This window comes from Doryrhamphus excisus, chromosome 18, assembly GCF_030265055.1.
Source record: "Doryrhamphus excisus isolate RoL2022-K1 chromosome 18, RoL_Dexc_1.0, whole genome shotgun sequence".
Classification (NCBI taxonomy): Eukaryota; Metazoa; Chordata; class Actinopteri; order Syngnathiformes; family Syngnathidae; genus Doryrhamphus; species Doryrhamphus excisus.
This window is the reverse complement of record NC_080483.1, coordinates 3,419,876-3,438,870: the sequence shown is the minus strand read 5'-3', so window position 1 is coordinate 3,438,870 and position 18,995 is coordinate 3,419,876. Positions and strand designations below refer to the sequence as shown.

General features: G+C 41.9%; 2 protein-coding genes across 4 annotated transcripts in view; both read left to right on the top strand.

Annotated features, from left to right (window-relative positions):
* Window positions 1-4,996: 4,996 nt before the first annotated feature.
* Window positions 4,997-12,699, top strand: LOC131106587 (protein FAM107B-like). Of its 3 annotated transcripts, XM_058055795.1 has the most exons (6): window positions 5,756-5,962; window positions 7,614-7,671; window positions 8,895-9,293; window positions 10,506-10,692; window positions 11,098-11,257; window positions 11,858-12,699. In XM_058055795.1, the coding sequence occupies exons 3-6, from the start codon at window positions 9,251-9,253 to the stop codon at window positions 11,972-11,974; spliced, it is 507 nt and encodes a 168-aa protein (XP_057911778.1). In that variant the 5' UTR covers window positions 5,756-5,962; window positions 7,614-7,671; window positions 8,895-9,250; the 3' UTR covers window positions 11,975-12,699. The 3 variants fall into 3 exon arrangements, with proteins under 3 accessions (XP_057911776.1, XP_057911778.1, XP_057911777.1); XM_058055793.1 differs by lacking the exons at window positions 5,756-5,962; window positions 8,895-9,293 and adding an exon at window positions 4,997-5,105; XM_058055794.1 differs by lacking the exon at window positions 8,895-9,293 and having other exon boundaries at window positions 5,757-5,962.
* A 125-nt stretch (window positions 12,700-12,824) lies between these two features.
* pik3c2b (phosphatidylinositol-4-phosphate 3-kinase, catalytic subunit type 2 beta) overlaps window positions 12,825-18,995 on the top strand; it is a 28,483-nt gene continuing 22,312 nt past the window's right edge. Inside the window, exons 1-5 of the mRNA XM_058054615.1 lie at window positions 12,825-13,106; window positions 16,565-17,463; window positions 18,377-18,477; window positions 18,556-18,716; window positions 18,789-18,909. Coding sequence (XP_057910598.1) covers window positions 16,657-17,463; window positions 18,377-18,477; window positions 18,556-18,716; window positions 18,789-18,909 — 1,190 coding nt within the window. The 5' untranslated portion in view covers window positions 12,825-13,106; window positions 16,565-16,656. The remainder of the gene's footprint in view (window positions 13,107-16,564; window positions 17,464-18,376; window positions 18,478-18,555; window positions 18,717-18,788; window positions 18,910-18,995) is intronic.

Genomic DNA, 18,995 nt, shown 5'->3' with positions numbered 1-18,995 from the left:
TTAAATTAGCATAATAAACAATACTTAGTACTTATTTTAAGAATAAAATACTGAATTTTTTACCTTGTTAAAACCGACTAAAAAGTAAAACTTGATTGAATCTCCACCCTTCCACTTTCTGAATAATCTGCTTTCTGACAAATGTTTAATTTTTTGTAAATTAATAAATATATATGCTGAAACTAGTTGACAGAACTTGAAATAAACCTAAATTCATTTCAATGAATGAAGGTCTTTCCAAATAAAAGATTAACAGACTAGATATTCGACAAATTATGCAAATAAATAACTTCTTTATTATATTATTCACAAGTTATTTGCTCATTTTTAACATTTCAGAATTAAACTAATTATCTAACACAGGGGTCTTAAACTCAATTTACTTGGGGGCCACTGGAGCTCGGGTCTGGGTGAGACTGGGCCGCATTTATTAAAATCAAAAAAATTTCAAAAACTTCGCTTTGGTTCAGATTTTCTACAAGAAAAGCTCTGATAAAACATTCCACTGTTCTCAAATATCTTTTTTTTTCTACACAAAATAAGATGAAAAATAAATAAAAAATCAAAAATATAGAAAATCAATCAGTAATAAATAAATATAATAATAATAAAATGGCAAATAATAAAAACTTAAGAAACCACATATAGTTGGTGGGTAGACAAATTATTTTTTCAGATTAAAATTATTAAAGCAGATTAAAGCATTATTAGAGCCTTGTAGACATGACAAAACATGACTATAGTCACATTTATACTCTTTTTATTTACAACATATTGCGCAACTGCAGGGTCTTGAGACACATGCTAACTCGCAAACTAGAGAGCTAGCGACCTAAACGGTAGCCTTCAAGTTATTTCCTTTAAACTTAAATAGCCAAAAACTTACCACTTCCACACGGAGAGGGAGGATAACTATTAACAGTTATTTAACCTTTAACATGAACATTAATCAAACATAATCATTTTTTCTGGATACATGATACCATACAGCATCCATATCAAACTTGCGCGGGCCGCACTAACATTAAACTTTCATATCAAGGCGGGGGCCTCAAATTAGTGTCCTGCGGGCCACATTTGGCCCGTGGGCCGCGTGTTTGAGACCCCTGATCTAACATGTCTGGAAATATCAGTGTAAATATTTCCCAGTGGCAAATATTTTGCAGTGCAGTCATACAGTATTACGCTTCTGAGACTCAAACAGCCTCCAGAATGAATCAATAAAGGCATAATTAATGTTTGCATGCTTCGGTTAAAGGCACTGTGACTGTGTTTACTCTTTACGTAGCACTCGTGCTGTCATTCGTGTCACTCGCATACTCTTGGAGTGCTTCGAAGTTTAAGTTCACTTAAAAATTCTAAACTACAAAACCTTCTACGAAGATATATATGTAACAGAAATATAGCAATGTGAGCTAAGTTAGCAGTAAATGATTCCTGTTTCCATCACAGTCATGAAAGTAAAGTCAAAATATGTAAATTTCCTTCTCAAATACCCTCCTTAATTTTTTTAAACTTTATTCCTATAACATTCTAACGTTTTCCACACCTTAATAAAAAATACTTGTTTCTCAAAATATTATGACTTAAAAATATATTTTTCCTCACCATATTTTTCAACTTCATTCTCATGAAATTTATTATATTTTTCCTGTTTTCATCAATATTTTGGCTTTGTCATATTTTGACCTTTTTAAATATTTTCTTTTTATGTAAAATATTCATTGCAAGATTAAATATATTTATAGGCCTAAGTAATAACCTATTAAGTGTTATTGACCAGTCACAATATTTTTGAACCTTATAGTTTATAATAATAATAATTTATTATTATATATTATTATTAATGTTTTCATTACATTATTATAATATCTTATATATATTGTAAATAATAATTAATAATACTCATCGTCATTATTAATCGTTATTATTATTAATAATTACTATCGATAATATTATATTATTATATTAATATATTATTATATAATATAACAGTATATTATTATTATAATATATATTATTATTATTATTATTGGATACCAATTAATAATAATATTTTTTATTATTTTTAATTATTATTAATTGGCCTATTATGTCTATGGTACTATCTATGGTAATATTTGGCTCATATACATTATATACTGTATATAGCAACATATGTATGTCCACATTTATATACTGCATGCTGTACTAATATGCCCATCCATCCATTTTCTATGCCACTGAATCCTTGTAAATTGGAGTTTATCCAACTGAACTTGGGGGTAGCCTTATTCTGCTTTTGGTTGGGGGGGGGGGGGGGGGGGTCCTGACTTTTGTTCGAGTACCCGCCATTTTTTGACTCTCTAGAGGGAGTACGCTTTACATCGAAGTACCTCAACTCAGTACCTCCAAATCAGAGCCCACCGTTCGTGGGCCGAAAATGGGTGGCATGCTCCATCTGGGTTGGGAATGAGGTTCTGCCAAGGGTGTGTTCCAAATATTCCAGGATCACACTCCTCAGCCTTCCTGGTTTTGGGGGTTACTGGAGAGGAAGGTCTGCAAGAACCTCGACTTCATGAAATAGTAGTATTGTGTAGTATAGTATAGTCAATATGCTTGTCGAGGAGATGTTTTGATTTTGTTGTGTAACAGCCTTTGTTAGGTTTCTGATGGACAAAAGAATGAAAAAGAATGAAAGAATGAAAAGTTCTTTTTTCTCCACCTCTGCACCCCTTGTCAATGCCAACCACGTTGAGTGGCAAAGAGAGGAAGTAGAGGAAGTTGTTTTAATGGTAAACAAAACACAGATTTTATATTCACAATGTTTTAAAACACTGCCGACTAGTGGCCAACATAAGTAACGGAGTGGGGGAGAGAAGGGGAATGAGTTATTAATGACACGTGAAAAGGTATTATGATTACAAATGAAAAACACATACCTGATGGACAAAAGAATGAAAATAAAGTTCTTTTTTCGGAACATAAATTACACATTGTAACAAAAACCCCGACAGGCCTACTGTAACGCAAATCCCGCCAGAAGTGTAAATGAAAAGAAGCCATTTTAAGCCATCAAAATAACATAAAACCACTTGAAATGACAAAATATATCGACATAAAAACAATATACACAACACAGATGACCAAATCTTAAACTAAACAACACATTTTCTTTGCAACTCTTTAACAGAACTTACCCTCGTCACTGCCAATCACGTGATGTGGCAAAGAGAGGAAATGCTACCAGAGCTGGGGCCAACTACGGAAGCCCAGGAAGAGCAAAAGTGAAAGGATAAAATAAACACACATACAAAGAAAACAATGAAAATGGAGTAAACAAGATAATAAAAATAAATAACTCATTGAGATAAAATTCACACAATAACTAAATAATAATAAATTCACACATTTAGAAAAAAATGATGTTGGTGGTGATGTTAGCCCTAATGAACGTGCTATGTTTGCAGGTGTGAGCGTCTCCGATGAAGATGGAGGAGATGGTGGAGCAAACACGTGACATCAGACTGGAGCAATAAAGCATAAATCATATCTTACATCATGTCTGTCATCATTAGGCATGCTAACATTTTGTCACCGTGACATCAGAGCAAGGTGATTGGAAGTGCTGTGATCTTCTGGTAACATCACAACATCATTGACCACCATTACACATTGAACACATTTCCTTCCATCACACTGGCTGACTTCCAGGTTGTTGCCATTTTAAAATACATTGTCATGTCATTGTAAATTAATCTTTAAAGCTATCTAAACCAGGGGTCTCAAACTCAATTTACTTGGGGGCCACTGGAGCTCAGGTCTGGGTGAGACTGGGCTGCATCAGGTTTTCCCAAAAAAATTTATTAAAAACAAAAAAAATTAAAAAACTTCGCTTTGGTTCCAATTTTCTACAAGAAAAGCTCTGATAAAACATTCCACTGTTCTCAAATATCTTACTTTTTATTTTTCTACACAAAATAAGATGAAAATAAATAAATCAAGAATAAAGAAAATCAATCAATCAGTAATAAATAAATAAATATAATAATAATAAAACAGCAAATAATAAAAACTTAAGAAACCACATATAGTTGGTGGTTAGACAATCCTATCCCAGCTGTTTTCGGGCGTAAGGCGGGGTACACCCTGGACTGGTCGCCAGCCAATCACAGGGCACATATAGACAAACAACCATTCACACTCACATTCACCCCTATGGACAATTTGGAGTGGCCAATTAACCTAGCATGTTTTTGGAATGTGGGAGGAAACCGGAGTACCCGGAGAAAACACACGCATGCACGGGGAGAACATGCAAACTCCACGCAGAGATGCCCGAGGGTGGGATTGAACCCTGGTCTCCTAGCTGTGAGGTCTGCGCGCTAACCCCTAGACCACCGTGCCGCCCCTGAACATTAATCAAACGTAATAATTTTTTCTGGGTACATGATACCATACAGCATTCATATCAAACTAACATTAAACTTTCATATCAAGGCGGGGGCCTCAAACTAGTGTCCTGCGGGCCACATTTGGCCCGCGGGCCGCGTGTTTGAGACCCCTGATCTAAACTAAAGGCTACGCTTCCATGCTTATTTAGTTATGCCATCAGCTAATTGCTAATTTAATGACATACCTGACCGACACTCTTATACCTCATCACATGCACATGACATCACAAAAGACAGCAACTTGTATCAGAAGAGGGGTTCCATCACAAGTGAACGCATCAATAAGATAGCTTGCTAGCTTAGAACAGTAAATGATGTGTCATGATGATGATGGCCTCCAGAACCTTTGGACAGAAAGACCAGGTCAAAAGCGGCTGACCTACACTCCCTTTTGTAATCTATTACAGTGGCTGTAATCAGATTACTGTAACCCGTTCTTTCACTTGTCTCTGCCACTTACGGTAAGCCTCTCAGAGAGCAGGAAGTCAGCCTGGGACAGGTGGCTGAGGGGACGCCAGCGAGGAGGAGAAGAAGGAGGAGGAGGGTGAGGAGGGTGGGGAAGGGGCACACAAGCGGCCGAGAGGAGGGACGAGCGTCGGAGTGATCTCCAGGCCGCCACAAAGACCAGGAGGAGCGGAGAGGTGGATGATGGGATCCTCTCATGGGAAGAAGGTCAGTTGAACTTTTCTGACAGATGACAACATTTCTCACTGATCGGTGGCCGCTTCATTAGGTATACACACACACACACTTAAAACTTAACAACAACGTCTTTCCTTTTCAGCTTGAAAGTTTGTCTTGCTGACCACAAACACATCACGCAACTTGTTTGTTTGGCTTGCATGCTAGCCTAGCATGCTCATCGTCCACTGGCTTGAATGTTGAGGAATGAATGAGTTTCTGCTGAGATGTTTGACTTCTGGGGTGTGTCAAGGAGTGCCTGTTGCCATGGTGATTGCGGTGCAAGAGGGTAAGGGGGAGTGGTGGTGGTCATGGTGTGTTGCCAGTTGTCCCACTTGAATTGTTTTTATTTTTAGTATCCTCCATTTAGCGAGTGTAGACCAGCTTTGTGTTGCGTTCAATGTCCACTGGGAAACACAATAAGTACCTTATTTCCCATAGATATGAACCATCAAGCATATCTGTATCCAGTAGGAGTATACTTTCTAAAGTCTCCATCAGTCACGTGCCGCAGGTCAAAGTTCACATAGGCCATATCACGTGTTCAGTGCGTATACAAACACGCGTGTTTGATACAGCTTCCAATATTTACATTCATAAGTGATCGTTTTCTGGCCTCTAGGGGGCGGGGCCGAGCCCGAGCCCGAGCCCACGTGTCACAGATAACAGGAAATGAGGCTTGAATGCAACTAGCATTAGCGATACAATGCTAACCCCTTGTTTCGCTGGAAGCTTCTGGAAGGTCGGAATGACGCAACAGCAACACTTTAACGACACAAAAGGGAGCAAAACGACGCGAGATCGCTGATGTTGCCGTCCTCGCATCCAATTAGTGGATGAAGTCGTGTGTGAGTAACACAATCACAGCATGCTTATGTAATCTGTCTCACACACAGGTGTGTGTCTCTCTCTCTCTCTCTGTGTGTGTGTGTGTGTGTGTGTGTGTGTGTGTGTGTGTGTGTGTGCGGATTAAGGAACTAATTAAGTCAACCAGAGAAAATCCTACAGCTAAAAATACAAACAAAGAGTCAAAGTGAACCTCCTGCTTCCACTTTTAAATGATGACGTGACGAAAATATTTTTTTCAAACGGATACCAATACCTTTCTGCTTCTCAAGACTGATATAGTACGAATTACCGATTTTTATATGTATTTTTGATATCTACTCTTTCTATTCAGATTTGACAATAGTTTGTGCACACCTGGATTCAAGAAGGACTCAAATTAGGATTTGACTAACTGTACCTGTTGATATGTTCCTATCAAATATTATATATTATTATATATTACTACCGCACTAGAACCAGACTATAGAGAGGAGGCAGCCACCTGGCGTGGCCCAGAAAGGTTCACTGTATTCAGGCACACGCTCCGAGCAGCCAGTGTGACGCCACAAAGGTACCTGGGAAACTTTTTGCACTTTTCGAACGCCGTGGCGCTGGCGTTTTGGGTGTTTATTGTTTATTTGATGTGTTTATGTTTATTTTTTTAATCCCCCCTCATTGAAGAGCATTTGGTACAACCGTGCTTGATCCCTCTCAGGAAAACACTGCCCCTTCGTGTTTTCGCAGAGGACTACAGGTCAGACCTCGTAAATGCACGATGAAGACGTGGCTCCAGCGTAGTCCAGATGCCAAATATAATGAAGCCTTTAGTAACAACATTCATTCATTTTCTACCGCTTATCCTCACGAGGGTCGCAGGGGGTGCTGGAACCTATCCCAGCTGTCTTTGGGCGAGAGGCGGGGCCAGCCAATCACAGGGCACATATATACAAACAACCATTCACACTCACATTCATACCTATGGACAATTTGGAGTCGCTAATTAACCTAGCATGTTTTTGGAATGTGGGAGGAAACCGGCAAACTCCACACAGAGATGGCCGAAGGTGGAATTGAACCCTTGTCTCCTAGCTGTGAGGTCTGCGCGCTCACCACTCCCCCGCCGTGCAGCCAGTAACAACATTTCGGCTTTTTTAAAATTTAAATTGTACATTTTTGTTGCTTGGTTGCATGTTTAACACCACCAATTTAAACTATTATAGCAGTGCTGTAGTACACCAACTTGTCCAGCAGGGGTCCTCCTGAACCCAAAGACAAAAGGACGTCATCTTTATGCCTTTATGGTGACAAGCCCTAACAAGCTCGCTTTTCGTCAAACTAAAAGTTTGATATAGCATTAAGAAGAAGAGAGATGCTTTCCTGGGTTGCTCCTTCATCCCTCCTTTCACTGGGGGTCAGGTTTGGGGGGGAGCATCCAGACACTGAGGGCCTTGTCTCCATGTGGAAGCCTGATGAAGTTCTCCTAGCAACCAACACAAAGTCCATTGAGCCTAGAGGAGAAGGACCAAGCGGGGCGGGGGCAGGAAGGACAGGGGTGAAGAGAAAAACAAAAGAGTGAATGTGGAAGCTGTTTTAAATACGTTTGGTGGAAGAACTCCCCAGCAAGAAAAGTGAGCAATGACAGAATGCTGCTGTTGTTTTTTTGTCCTGCAGAGGGCGTACAACATCACTCAGCAGCGCAGTGAGCGGAATGGAACGCGGCCACACAGAGGTGAGCATGAATAACATGTATTATTGCTTCCTTATGTCAGCAACAGTCATAATAATAACATAGTTATGGACTGTGCATGTTTGACTTTGCATATCATGGGTTTGCACTTCTATGTCGAGGCGCCAGTGTACACGCAAATGTCAATATCATTGTAGTTTCTTCCCCTGACTAAAATGTCTTAGGCCGTGTCGTCCTCCCACTTTCCCTCAAAACAAAAGCAATCATGTCTTCCGTGTGGAACCTAACTGCTAACACATGCCACAAAAACTACCTTATGTGGGTAAGCTTTAATACGGCATTTGATGAACACTTACTGGAGTATGGGGAGTTTGGAGGCTCACGGCAGCTCACGGCAAAAGGCCGCTAAGTCATGTGGCTGACACTCACTCACAATAATAATAATAATAATAATAATAATAATAATAATAATAATAATAATAATAATAATAATAATATAATTACAATTTATTTATTTAATTAATTAATAATATAATAATAACAATTATTATTATTATAATAATTACTATAATTATAATTTATTTAATTAATTAATATAATAATAATTATTATTATTTTATAATAATAATTATAATAATTATTAGAGTTATAATAATTATTATAATAATTATAATAATAATTATTATAATTATTATTATTATACAAGGGTGTCCCTAACCCTAAGAAAATAACAACCTGTATTTTAGCATAACCATATTATTAGTATGGACTTTTCTGCTTTTTTAAATATTCTCTTCTTTTATGTTTTTTTTCCTACATTGTATCTTTTCCCAACTTAATTTTCCAACAATTTAAATCTTTTCTGTTTTCTTTGTCATATTATGACTTTTTTGCTTTAATTTTTTGACTTTATGCTATTAATATCTGTAATATTTTGTATATTGTTGAAAAATAACGGATATTTCTTCCAATTTTGTTTTGTTTTTTTTCTTGTTTTTGCATTTAGAAAATCTCGAGGGTCAATAAAAAAATCAGCTGGGCTGCACTTATGATATAAATATCAGCAAAGTAAAAAAATGACCAACAAAATTCAAAAAAATTTGAAAAAAAAATCTCGATCAAATCACGCTGTCTATTTTTGGTTCAACATTTGCAATAAAAGTGAGTGTTGTACAGTACTGATGAGCTGCAGCTCCAATAACGCTCACCCGTCTCTCCGTTGTTCACAAAAAAGCTGAATGAGTGACGTGGTTGCTGACTCACAGGAACCCCGACCCCCACTCAATCGCACACATTTTGGGGGAGAATTGGACATCACAAGCTCAACCCCAACACAGAACTTGAAAATGAAATGATCAAGAAGCAAGATACAACATGGAAGCATCCGCCAGACAGCGGAGGTCGCTGTGAGGAGTTGATCACGTGACACAAACAAGCCGCCAACCACACCCACTCGTTGGGAGGTCTCCTGATGTCCCTGAAGGCAGCGTGGGAAACAAGCTAATGCTGCTCTTACACAAAGGGGGCGGGGGGATCATGTGACCAGGCACTCAGCGTGGTGGTTCCGTGTAGAGGAGACCAGGCTTGCTCAGGCTCAGCAGAAAAAGATGATGAGGAGAAGATGGACGGGAGGACACCAGCCAGAGAAGAAACGTTTGAGTTTGGTAAGAAATGAAAGCAAGAAGAAGAAGAATGTAACTTTAGATCTACTTCTTTATTAACATGATGGACTCCTTTTTAGTCAATCATAAACCTTCTGTTTGATCACACGTTCAATTTCTGTTGACTTTACTGGTGTGTGTGTGTGTGTGTGTGTGTGTGTTAGCATGTGGCTTTCATCTTGGCTGACATGCTTGAATCCACAGAATGGTCTAGCAGAGCTGTGAAGAAGAGGAGCATCCAGCAAGTCAGCCATTGAACTCAAAGGTTGAGTTTGTCCAGTCGTCCTCTTGTCATTTTTTGGGGAGGACGCTAGCGGTGTCTGCTTTCATACAAGAAAGAGGCTATGAAAGCTGATCTGTGTCTCCCAGAATATCTGAAGACTGGGATCACATGACCTCTTAAGCTCCTGCATTGTCTCGCATAAACGCCCCCTGGCGGCAGCGCTTGTGAGGACAACGGAACGGCATAAGTCAGGGGTCTCAAACTCAATTTACCTGGGGCCACTGGAGCTAGGGTCTGGGCGAGGCTGGGCCGCATCAGGTTTAAAAAAAAAAAAAAAACGCATTAAAAACAGAAAAATATAAAAACTTTTTCAGTGCTTTGGTTCCGATTTTCTGAAAAATAAACAAATCAAGAATAAAGAAAATCAATCAGTAATAAATCTAATAATAATAAAACGGCAAATAATAAAAACTTAAGAAACCACAAATAGTTGGTGGGTAGACAAATTATTTTTTTCAGATTAAAATGAACAAAGCATTATTAGAGCCCTGTAGACATGACAAAACACGACTATAGTCACATTTATACTCTTTTTATTTACAACATATTGCGCAACTGCAGGGTCTTGAGACTCATGTTAACTCCCAAACTAGAGAGCTAGCGACCTAAACGGTAGCCTTCAAGTTATTTCCTTTCAACTTAAATAGCCAAAAACTTACCACTTCCACACGGATAGGGAGGATAACTATTAACAGTTATTTAACCTTTAACATGAACATGAATCAAACGTAATAATTTTTTCTGGGTACATGATACCATACAGCATCCATATCAAACTTGCGCGGGCCGCACTAACATTAAACTTTCATATCAAGGCGGGGGCCTCAAACTAGTGTCCTGCGGGCCACATTTGGCCCGCGGGCCGTGTGTTTGAGACCCCTGGCATAAGTAGTCCAGTAAATCCTAACTTGTCTCCCTTCTTGTATCCCCAGCTTCAGCGTACGCAGACCTGCAACCCCACAGTAGGACATCGCCCGCGTGTGGCCACATCCCCCCGCCTGACTACCTCGACCCAGACGAGGACCAGGACCTCATCCAGCCCAGAAAACTGCTGAACCCCGTCAAAAGTTCCAAGAGTCACCAGGAGCTTCACCGAGAGCTGCTGAGTAGCTGCAAGCGGTAAGACGGACGCTTACGTTGACTCATTAGTAAACACCACTATGTCTTCCTTGCACACACGGAGACAATGATGGACAATGTGTGCGTGCTGTCCTTCATTTGCCTCCATTGGAAACTTCCAAACCTTCTTTGTGCTTGCATCTTTTCTCTCCATTGAGGACGGAATGCAGGACGTGTTTGTGCCAGGACACGTCTTCCTACCGCAGAGCATGCTGGGAAAGCACTCAATGACTACTAGTTCTTATTGTCCCTGACATGTGGGACATTAGGACGCTTCCAACTTAGTGGGGACATGTCGCGGAAGTTTCTGTCCCACTGCACAAAGCTAGCTCCATAAAGGGAAGTTTGGAGGAGTTTGTGGTGGACGAGTAGAACAAAATCAAGCCCATTTGTGTGTGTGTGTAGGAGCGGCATCAGCGTGGAGACCAAACCTGAGCTTCAAAGAGTTTTGGAATCCAGGAAGAGAGATCAGCAAATGCGACAGAGGAAACAGGACGAGGACGCTCGCAGGAAGATTTCTCCTCTGGAGGCAGAACTGAAGAAGAGACACCAGAAACTGGAGGAGGTGCTTGACGCCATTTTTAAGTGGCTCACAGCCATTAGCAATGGGATTCATCATATCATCAATATCATGACTTTAGGGAGGCACAGCGGTTGAGTGGTTAGCACGCAGACCTCCCAGGGTTCAATTCCACCCTCGGCCATCTCTCTGTGTGGAGTTTGCATGTTCTCCCCGTGGGTTTCCCTCCGGGTACTCCGGTTTCCTCCCACATTCCAAAAACATGCTAGGTTAATTAGGGACTCCAAATTGTCCATAGGTATGAATGTGAGTGTGAATGGTTGTTTGTCTATATGTGCCTTGTGATTGGCTGGCCACCAGTCCAGGGTGTACCCCGCCTCTCGCCTGAAGACAGCTGGGATAGGCTCCAGCACCCTCGTGAGGAAAAGCGGTAGAAAATGAATGAATGAGCTTTGTCTTTAAATATACTTTTTTTTGTAGCCTAAAAAAATACATAGAAATTTTCAGTATGTGACACCCCTGACCACCAACCTTCAAAATAAAAGGCCGGCAAGACATTCGACTTCACACAGCAACTCTGTGTTGTCTTCATGTTCATGTTGTGTTGATGTTTAATTTCATTGTCTTGATGTCTCTCTGTTGCAGATGGAGCTCCAGCAGGAGAGAGAAGAAGAAGAGAAACTGAAGGCTCCCGAGTTTGTCAAAGTCAAAGAGAACCTGAGACGGACGTCGTTTGCTGGGAAAGAGGAGAAAGAAGTGTAGAAAAGGACTTCCTGGATTGCACACACATACACACGAAGTATGTGAGGTGACGGGGATGCGAAGATGCTGAGTGCCGGATTGGTACAGTGATGTATGTTGTTGACATGATGGACAATGAAGGACACGGGACGTGTGGAAGGACACCTCAGGATGAACGTGTGTCAGAAGTTTCAGATGGACGCTGTGGACGTTGGGACAAGCAAACAAGCTCTTTGATACGTGGAGGTGGCTTCCAGTCAAAAACATTGTGATGACTAAATAAGTGTTACTAATGATACATCTGACAGGATTATTGTGTCATTCATTGAAAAGAAGCATGCTTATTACCGCTATGTTCTTCTGTCAAAATGATTATGCAATCACAACAGCATCAAAGTAATTTGAAGCATTTGCTTAATGATTAAAATAATATTTCTGCGGAGAAGCTTAATTTCTATATGCAGATATTCAAAACAAAATGTTGGAAGCATGAATTTGCTTTAAGCAGTCATACTTATCTTGTATAAACGTTTCCTGTTTAACATAAAACAGAACAGATGATTTTAATAATGACCACTAGATGTCACTGTTTCACTCCGCTCGCCAGTCCCTTGACTGAAGACTGGACTAATCCGGAAGTACTCTTTTGTTTCCCTTAACCTCTAATGTTGATACTTTGTGGTCCATTTCTGACACAAAACAACAGCACATTTAGCACGTTAACCGTTTTTATAGACACACGCACAGTGATATGGAGGAAAAAAAATAAACGTCTAGGTTTGGTTTGGTTTTAATGTGAAAAAAGTAACCGGAAACGGTGTGTGCGTGTTCTGTACTGAACTTGCCTTCCACTTGCTCAGACAGCTGCTGCAGGGTTGAACCCAAACCAAAGCCGACTTGCTCGCGTGTGTGCGAGCTTGATGCATCAGAGAGAGAGCTGTGAGCCGCGGAGGCTGCATTGCTTACCCAGCTAGCAGGCACCCCCGGAGAAACGACCGCACGCTTGGGATTTGTACTTTGCCCCGGAAACGGCCAATTCGCTCGTGAACACCGACAGGACACGCTAATAGATGTGATTTGTGTGGAAGACGTTCGCCGCTCTAAGATGGCCCCCGCCGCCCGCTGCCGGCTGCGGTGAACCGGGAGGAAGCAGGTAAGGATGCTACCATGCTAGCTTGTTAGCATGTTAGCGCTCTGGAAGCGACGCGGGAAGTTGACTGACTTGAGAGCGAGGTCACAACCAGACTCCATTCACACGCTTCACAATTCGAGCAGACTGACGCCTACCATTTTTAGTTTGTACATAAGACCGTGTTTGTTGTCTTGACAGTCGTTTTAGGACTGCCTGTAAACGTCGGCGTCTGTCGAAATTAAATTGGTGTAGGGTAGGTGATGTTTTAGAGAAGAGAAGGGTCATGCTGCCCTCAATTGAAACCCATCAAGCCGCTGAATGAGTGGGTGCTGTCACTGAAGGGGCCTGTTAAAGTGATGGATTTTTCAATGGAGTTTGGTGCAGGTATTTTTCGGTTGAGCTGTGCTAACAGGTCTTTCCTCAACTTAGTACACGCCATTTCCTTATTTGAGGTTCTCAAGCGTTTTTCAGTCCAATACCTCCTAACCAGAGACTTTTTTTTCACTATTTCGCGATCTAGTTTCATTTATTTGGGACATTGCATGTCAATGAACATTTCTTTCCTTAGATTCTACCAGATTCTAGCCTGAGGCAAATTTCTATTCAAAGGACCTTTACAAGTCTACTAATGATGAAAACACAGCAATACTTAATAAAACTAGCGCATGTACAATCAATATGTTCCATATAGCCATTGCATAACAATTGTCAGTGTATAATTACTATGTTTTTATACGCAAATAAATATGATTGAATGGATGCTGAAGGACATTGTCTCGCTGATGGACACCGCTGCTGATTCAGCTCAGTGGGACACAAAAGTGGCCGCCGGGCAGATGCTCAGCTGAATGACACACTGAGCCGCCCTCCAACCCCTATAAGTTGTAGAAAATATAGATCACTTATATCATCTGTCAATCACGCAGGAGACCAAATGACCTCCACTAAATCGATGAGCACACTGCAATACAAACAGTACTTATTATGTGAATGTGTGTGTTTGTAAAATGGGTCACAGCTGCTTTTTGGGTGTGTTTATCTGAAAGGAATCATGTCATAAGCACCTCCCCCTCTGGCTGCTGAGCACCCCCCGCCCCCGCTAACCCCAGGTTTGACATGGAGGACTGACACTAATATTACACTGTTTTTACACATCTTGTCAATGTCATCCTTTCACATCATATCACTCTAACATGGCTTCACTCTGTGTGTGTGTGTGTGTGTGTTAGAGTCTAGGTCAGCCTTTCACCCCTGGGAGTAACAAAATGGGGGATGGTATAATGCAGGGTCTCAAACATGCGGCCCGCGGCCCAAATGTGGCCCGCAGGATGCTAGTTTAGGCCCCCGCCTTGATATGAAAGTTTAATGTTAGTGCAGCCCGCGCAAGTTTAATATGGATGCTGTATGGTATCATGTACCCAGAAAAAATTATTAAGTTTGATTAATGTTCATGTTAAAGGTTGATTTGTTTATTTATTTTTCATCTTATTTTGTGTAGAAAAATAAAAAGTAAGATATTTGAGAACAGTGGAATGTTTTATCAGAGATTTTATTGTAGAAAATCGGAACCAAAGCACTGAAAAAGTTTGTATATTTTTCTGTTTTTATTAAATGCGTTTTTTTTTTTATTTGGAAAACCTGATGCGGCCCAGCCTTGCCCAGACCCTAGCTCCAGTGGCTGGCCCCCAGGTAAATTGAGTTTGAGACCCCTGGTATAATGTTATCTTTGTAGCCCCTCCCACTGCGACACACAGACATGCATCCCAGCAAAGATAACCGTAAACGTACAAATGATAATTATTACCACTATTGGTGTGGGTGGCTTGAAAAGGGGGGGTTGAGCAATCGGTCAAGGTCAGTTTGACGATGATGACGTGAAATGTTCAAACGTTGCTCATGTTTTCGCTCTTGTTGGTGGAAAGTAAACACACCGTGTGTGTGTGTGTGTGTGATCCATGTCCTGAGCTTCTGTCGCTTGCAGGTGTGGTGTTTCCTTTTGAAAGGTTTTCCTGTCCGGCTTTGGAAAAACAAGCTTGTTTTGTATCATACGTCCTTCCTTCCTGGTCACATGGTGTTGCTGTGCTTCCTTTCAGCACCTCAGGTCCGTCTGGGTCTCAAGCTAACGTGGTCCATCCGCTATCAGCACTGAGAGTAAAACAGATGTTGTACGACATCTGGATGTTGTTTCAGTTTATGTTGTCAAAAGTTTTGGGACAATTCGGAAATAAATAGGAAGTGACGGAAAGAGAATTAATTTGTTTCACGGTCCTTTGTGTGATGTTTGATGCCAGGCTGTCTGTTTATGTGGCTTCCTGTTTTGGCTGGACATTCTCAGTCACTTGGATTCTGTTAAAAGCAGCTGTTGCAGCACGAGCGCTCCATTATCGTGGTCACCATGTTGGAATTTCACTGCACAGTTCAACTCAGCGCCCACTTTATTAGGTACACAATCTAACTAGTGCCAATACAAAAAAGAGCAAACAATACGTTTACTATTATACTGTATTATAATATCATATAATATTATCCTAAGTGCAGCCCGGGGGCCATTCCCTGGTCCGGGTTTTTTTTAACTGGCCTTTGGCAAATTCTAAAATTTTAATTAAAAAAAAAAAACTACTCAAAAAGGAAACAGCAGTCATTTTACAAGAATAAAGTAAAAAAAAAAATTATGAGAAAAAAGTTTGAATCAATTTGAATCAGAAAAAAGTCCTGATTTTATGAGAATTAATTTTATAATATTCTAATGAAAATCAATTGAAGTAGCATGAAGTTGAATTATTAAAGAAAAAGTTATTTTTTAAAATTGTTTTGTTATTATTATGAAAAACTAAACAAAACAGAGTTGTAATAAAAAAAAAAATCAAGTTGTGGAAAAAAATGTCACCTGAATAAAATCAATAAAGTTATAATGTATGAGAAGAAAATTTACAGGAAGTACAATACAGTACAAATGTACTTAATTCATTCATTCATTTTCTACCGCTTTTTTCCTCACGAGGGTCGCGGGGGGTGCTGGAGCCTATCCCAGCTGTCTTCGGGCGTAAGGCGGGGTACACCCTGGACTGGTCGCCAGCCAATCACAGGGCACATATAGACAAACAACCATTCACACTCACATTCATACCTATGGACAATTTGGAGTCGCCAATTAACCTAGCATGTTTTTGGAATGTGGGGGGAAACCGGAGTACCCGGAGAAAACCCACGCATGCACGGGGAGAACATGCAAACTCCACACAGAGATGCCCGAGGGTGGATGTACTTAATTTTTACTTAAAATTTAATTTTACTTAATTTAATTTAATTTTTTTTTTTAATCTTTGGGGGGGGTGTAGTTTTACCAGAATAAAAGGGACCTATTTCACTCACTTACTCATACTGCTGTGATTGGTCACACGCTCAAGTGATGCAGAGGACTCCTGGACAGCTGCCGAGCTAACTAAATAAACACATTGATCTTGTGTGTCCGCCGACAGCTTCATGTGTCCTCACTGGACCTTCTCAGAGAACGTCTGTGGGCCTACTTTCTCCATCCCGATCCTGCCGTGCTGAGGGAGGTGGGGCCATCATGTCAGCGGCTCAGATGGAGAAGGAGAACAGCGAGGCGGGCTGGGCCTGTTTGGAGGCTCTGGGGCTCAGCCAGAAGGAGCTGGTCCTGGCCGAGGCCCTGCAGATGGAGTACGACGCCCTCTCCAGACTCAAGCAGGACAAAAGTGATCCCCAAAGTGGCCCCGCCGAATCCCCAGCTTCAACCGGCTCCGAGACCCCGACGGCCTCTATTGAGCGCCCACGGCCCACCCCCAGACAAACCGTTCCCACCCCCCCGGGCTTGCTGAGGGACTCTTCCCTCAACCAACCTGGAGGATCCCAATCTGCACAGCTCCCCCCAGCCAGGGCGCTCCCTCTCCAAGGGGGGTACCTCACTGAGTCCCTTTACATCTTGGACAGTCCAGAGTTGACCAAGCTCAAGGACTATTCCACTTCCAGCCCCGCAGACCCTGTTGGCTCAAACTCTGAGGTTCTTCCCAAAGGATTACCCACTTTTCCAGATGACAAGCCCCCCGCCATTCCCCCGAGGAACCCAATCCCCTCCTCATCATCTGGGTCAGAGAATCCCTTCTTGACCGTTCACAGGTCCCCAATATCCCACAACATCAATCTGTACACCCCGGATGCGGATCAGCCCAAAGTGACCTCGGGGGAGCTCAACTATGACATCATCAACGACTCGCTGGTCCGACTCAACAGCAGCAGGCGGGACCAATCTGGGAAGCCTGTGGCACGGAGCAAGACCCTCCCTCCCCAAGTCCCACCCAGGACGTATGTTCCTGATGCCAAGAGTAACAGGAACCAGCGACGAGTGTCTGCAGACCCGGTAAGAACTCCAGAGCCTTGGTGCTCCCGTTGTCCCAAAAATGTCTGCCGTGACTTTCTATCTCCAACCCATTTATGAAGACTTAAGCCTGAATCATGCTGCATGTTGTCATAAAGCTGTGAAGATAGATTAATCGAGTTAACCCAGCTAGCTTCCTATGAGAAACTAAAAAAAGTTCATTCATTCATTTTCTACCGCTTATCCTCACAAGGGTCGCGGGGATGCTGGAGACTATCCCAGCTGTCTTCGGGCGAGAGGCAGGGTACACCCTGGACTGGTCGCCAGCCAATCACAGGGCACATATAGACAAACAACCATTCACACTCACATTCATACCTATGGATAATTTGGAGTCGCTAATTAACCTAGCATGTCTTTTGGAATGTGGGAGGAAACCGGAGTACCCGGAGAAAACCCACGCATGCACGGGGAGAACATGCAAACTCCACGCAGAGAGGGCCGAGGGTGGAATCGAACCCTGGTCATAATATTTTTAGACTAAAGTCAAAATACTATTAGAATAGGATCGTGATTACGAGAAGAAAGCTGACAATTTGGTAAATACAAAAAAAATGCATAGCTAGCATAATGGCTCATCCTTTCATTTTTCAGGCACCTGTCTGACAAAGTGCTCTATTAGCTTAGCATAAGTGAAAGCAGAGAGTTTGTTTTTCTGCACACACACACACACACACACACACAGTCGAGAGTTGACATGAGTACGGTACAGAAGTTCCTCTGTTGGTGCGGACAACGTGACCTTTATCCACTTGGCCACGTTGATGACAAGCGTGTCTTTGTGTTGTTATGTTGTTATTGCGTCTGGATCAAGAAAAGGGCGCTGGTCGCTGGTAACGACTTCCAAGATGAGCACCAAACAACGTTATTACATTCATGATGATGTGACTGGCAGGTGACGCTCGGCTCGAGGATGAGTGGATTTGGATACGAACTCTTCCAGGTGTCCGAGGAGCGAGACGAAGAGGTGGCAGCTTTCTGCCACATGCTGGACGTGTGAGTAACATACACACACATAAACACACACACACACACACACACACTTTTGTGAGCAGACTTTGTGCGCTCATGCAGGCTGCGTTCAGCGTATCCACACAGCGACCGCTCAAAGAACGCAGGCTTCGTGTGGTCGCCATCAGTGGGCCAAGAGGTGCTTCATCAAGCTCTGGGGGTCAGTGTGAAGGTCACCGTCATCAGCAGCCACTTCAGAGAGCCGCTCACCTTCACCTGTGACGGTAGGAGACCTGATTTTTTTGGTTTCGGTCTGTGAGACAGACAACAGAAAGGCCCCCTTCTTTGTCTGTCAGGCTCGTCCACATTAGACCTGCTCATCTATCAGACGCTGTGCTACGCTCAGGACGACCTGGACCACGTGGACGTGGACGACTACCTGCTGAAGGTCTGCGGGCATGACGAATTCCTCAGAAGGTAAGAAGCTCAGCCGAGGTCCTTCTTGAAGTTGCTGCTGTGCAACTTGAAGAGAAACAAAACCAAATATCTGATTTGCAAAAATG

Excerpts from the sequence above, each read along its gene's own strand:
- LOC131106587 (XM_058055793.1), top strand. The coding sequence starts at position 5,079 with ATGATGGGATCCTCTCATGGGAAGAAG. Across the intron at positions 5,106-7,613 it reads GATCCTCTCATGGGAAGAAG|AGGGCGTACAACATCACTCA; the intron begins GTCAGTTGAACT and ends TTTGTCCTGCAG. Across the intron at positions 11,258-11,857 it reads GACACCAGAAACTGGAGGAG|ATGGAGCTCCAGCAGGAGAG; the intron begins GTGCTTGACGCC and ends TCTCTGTTGCAG.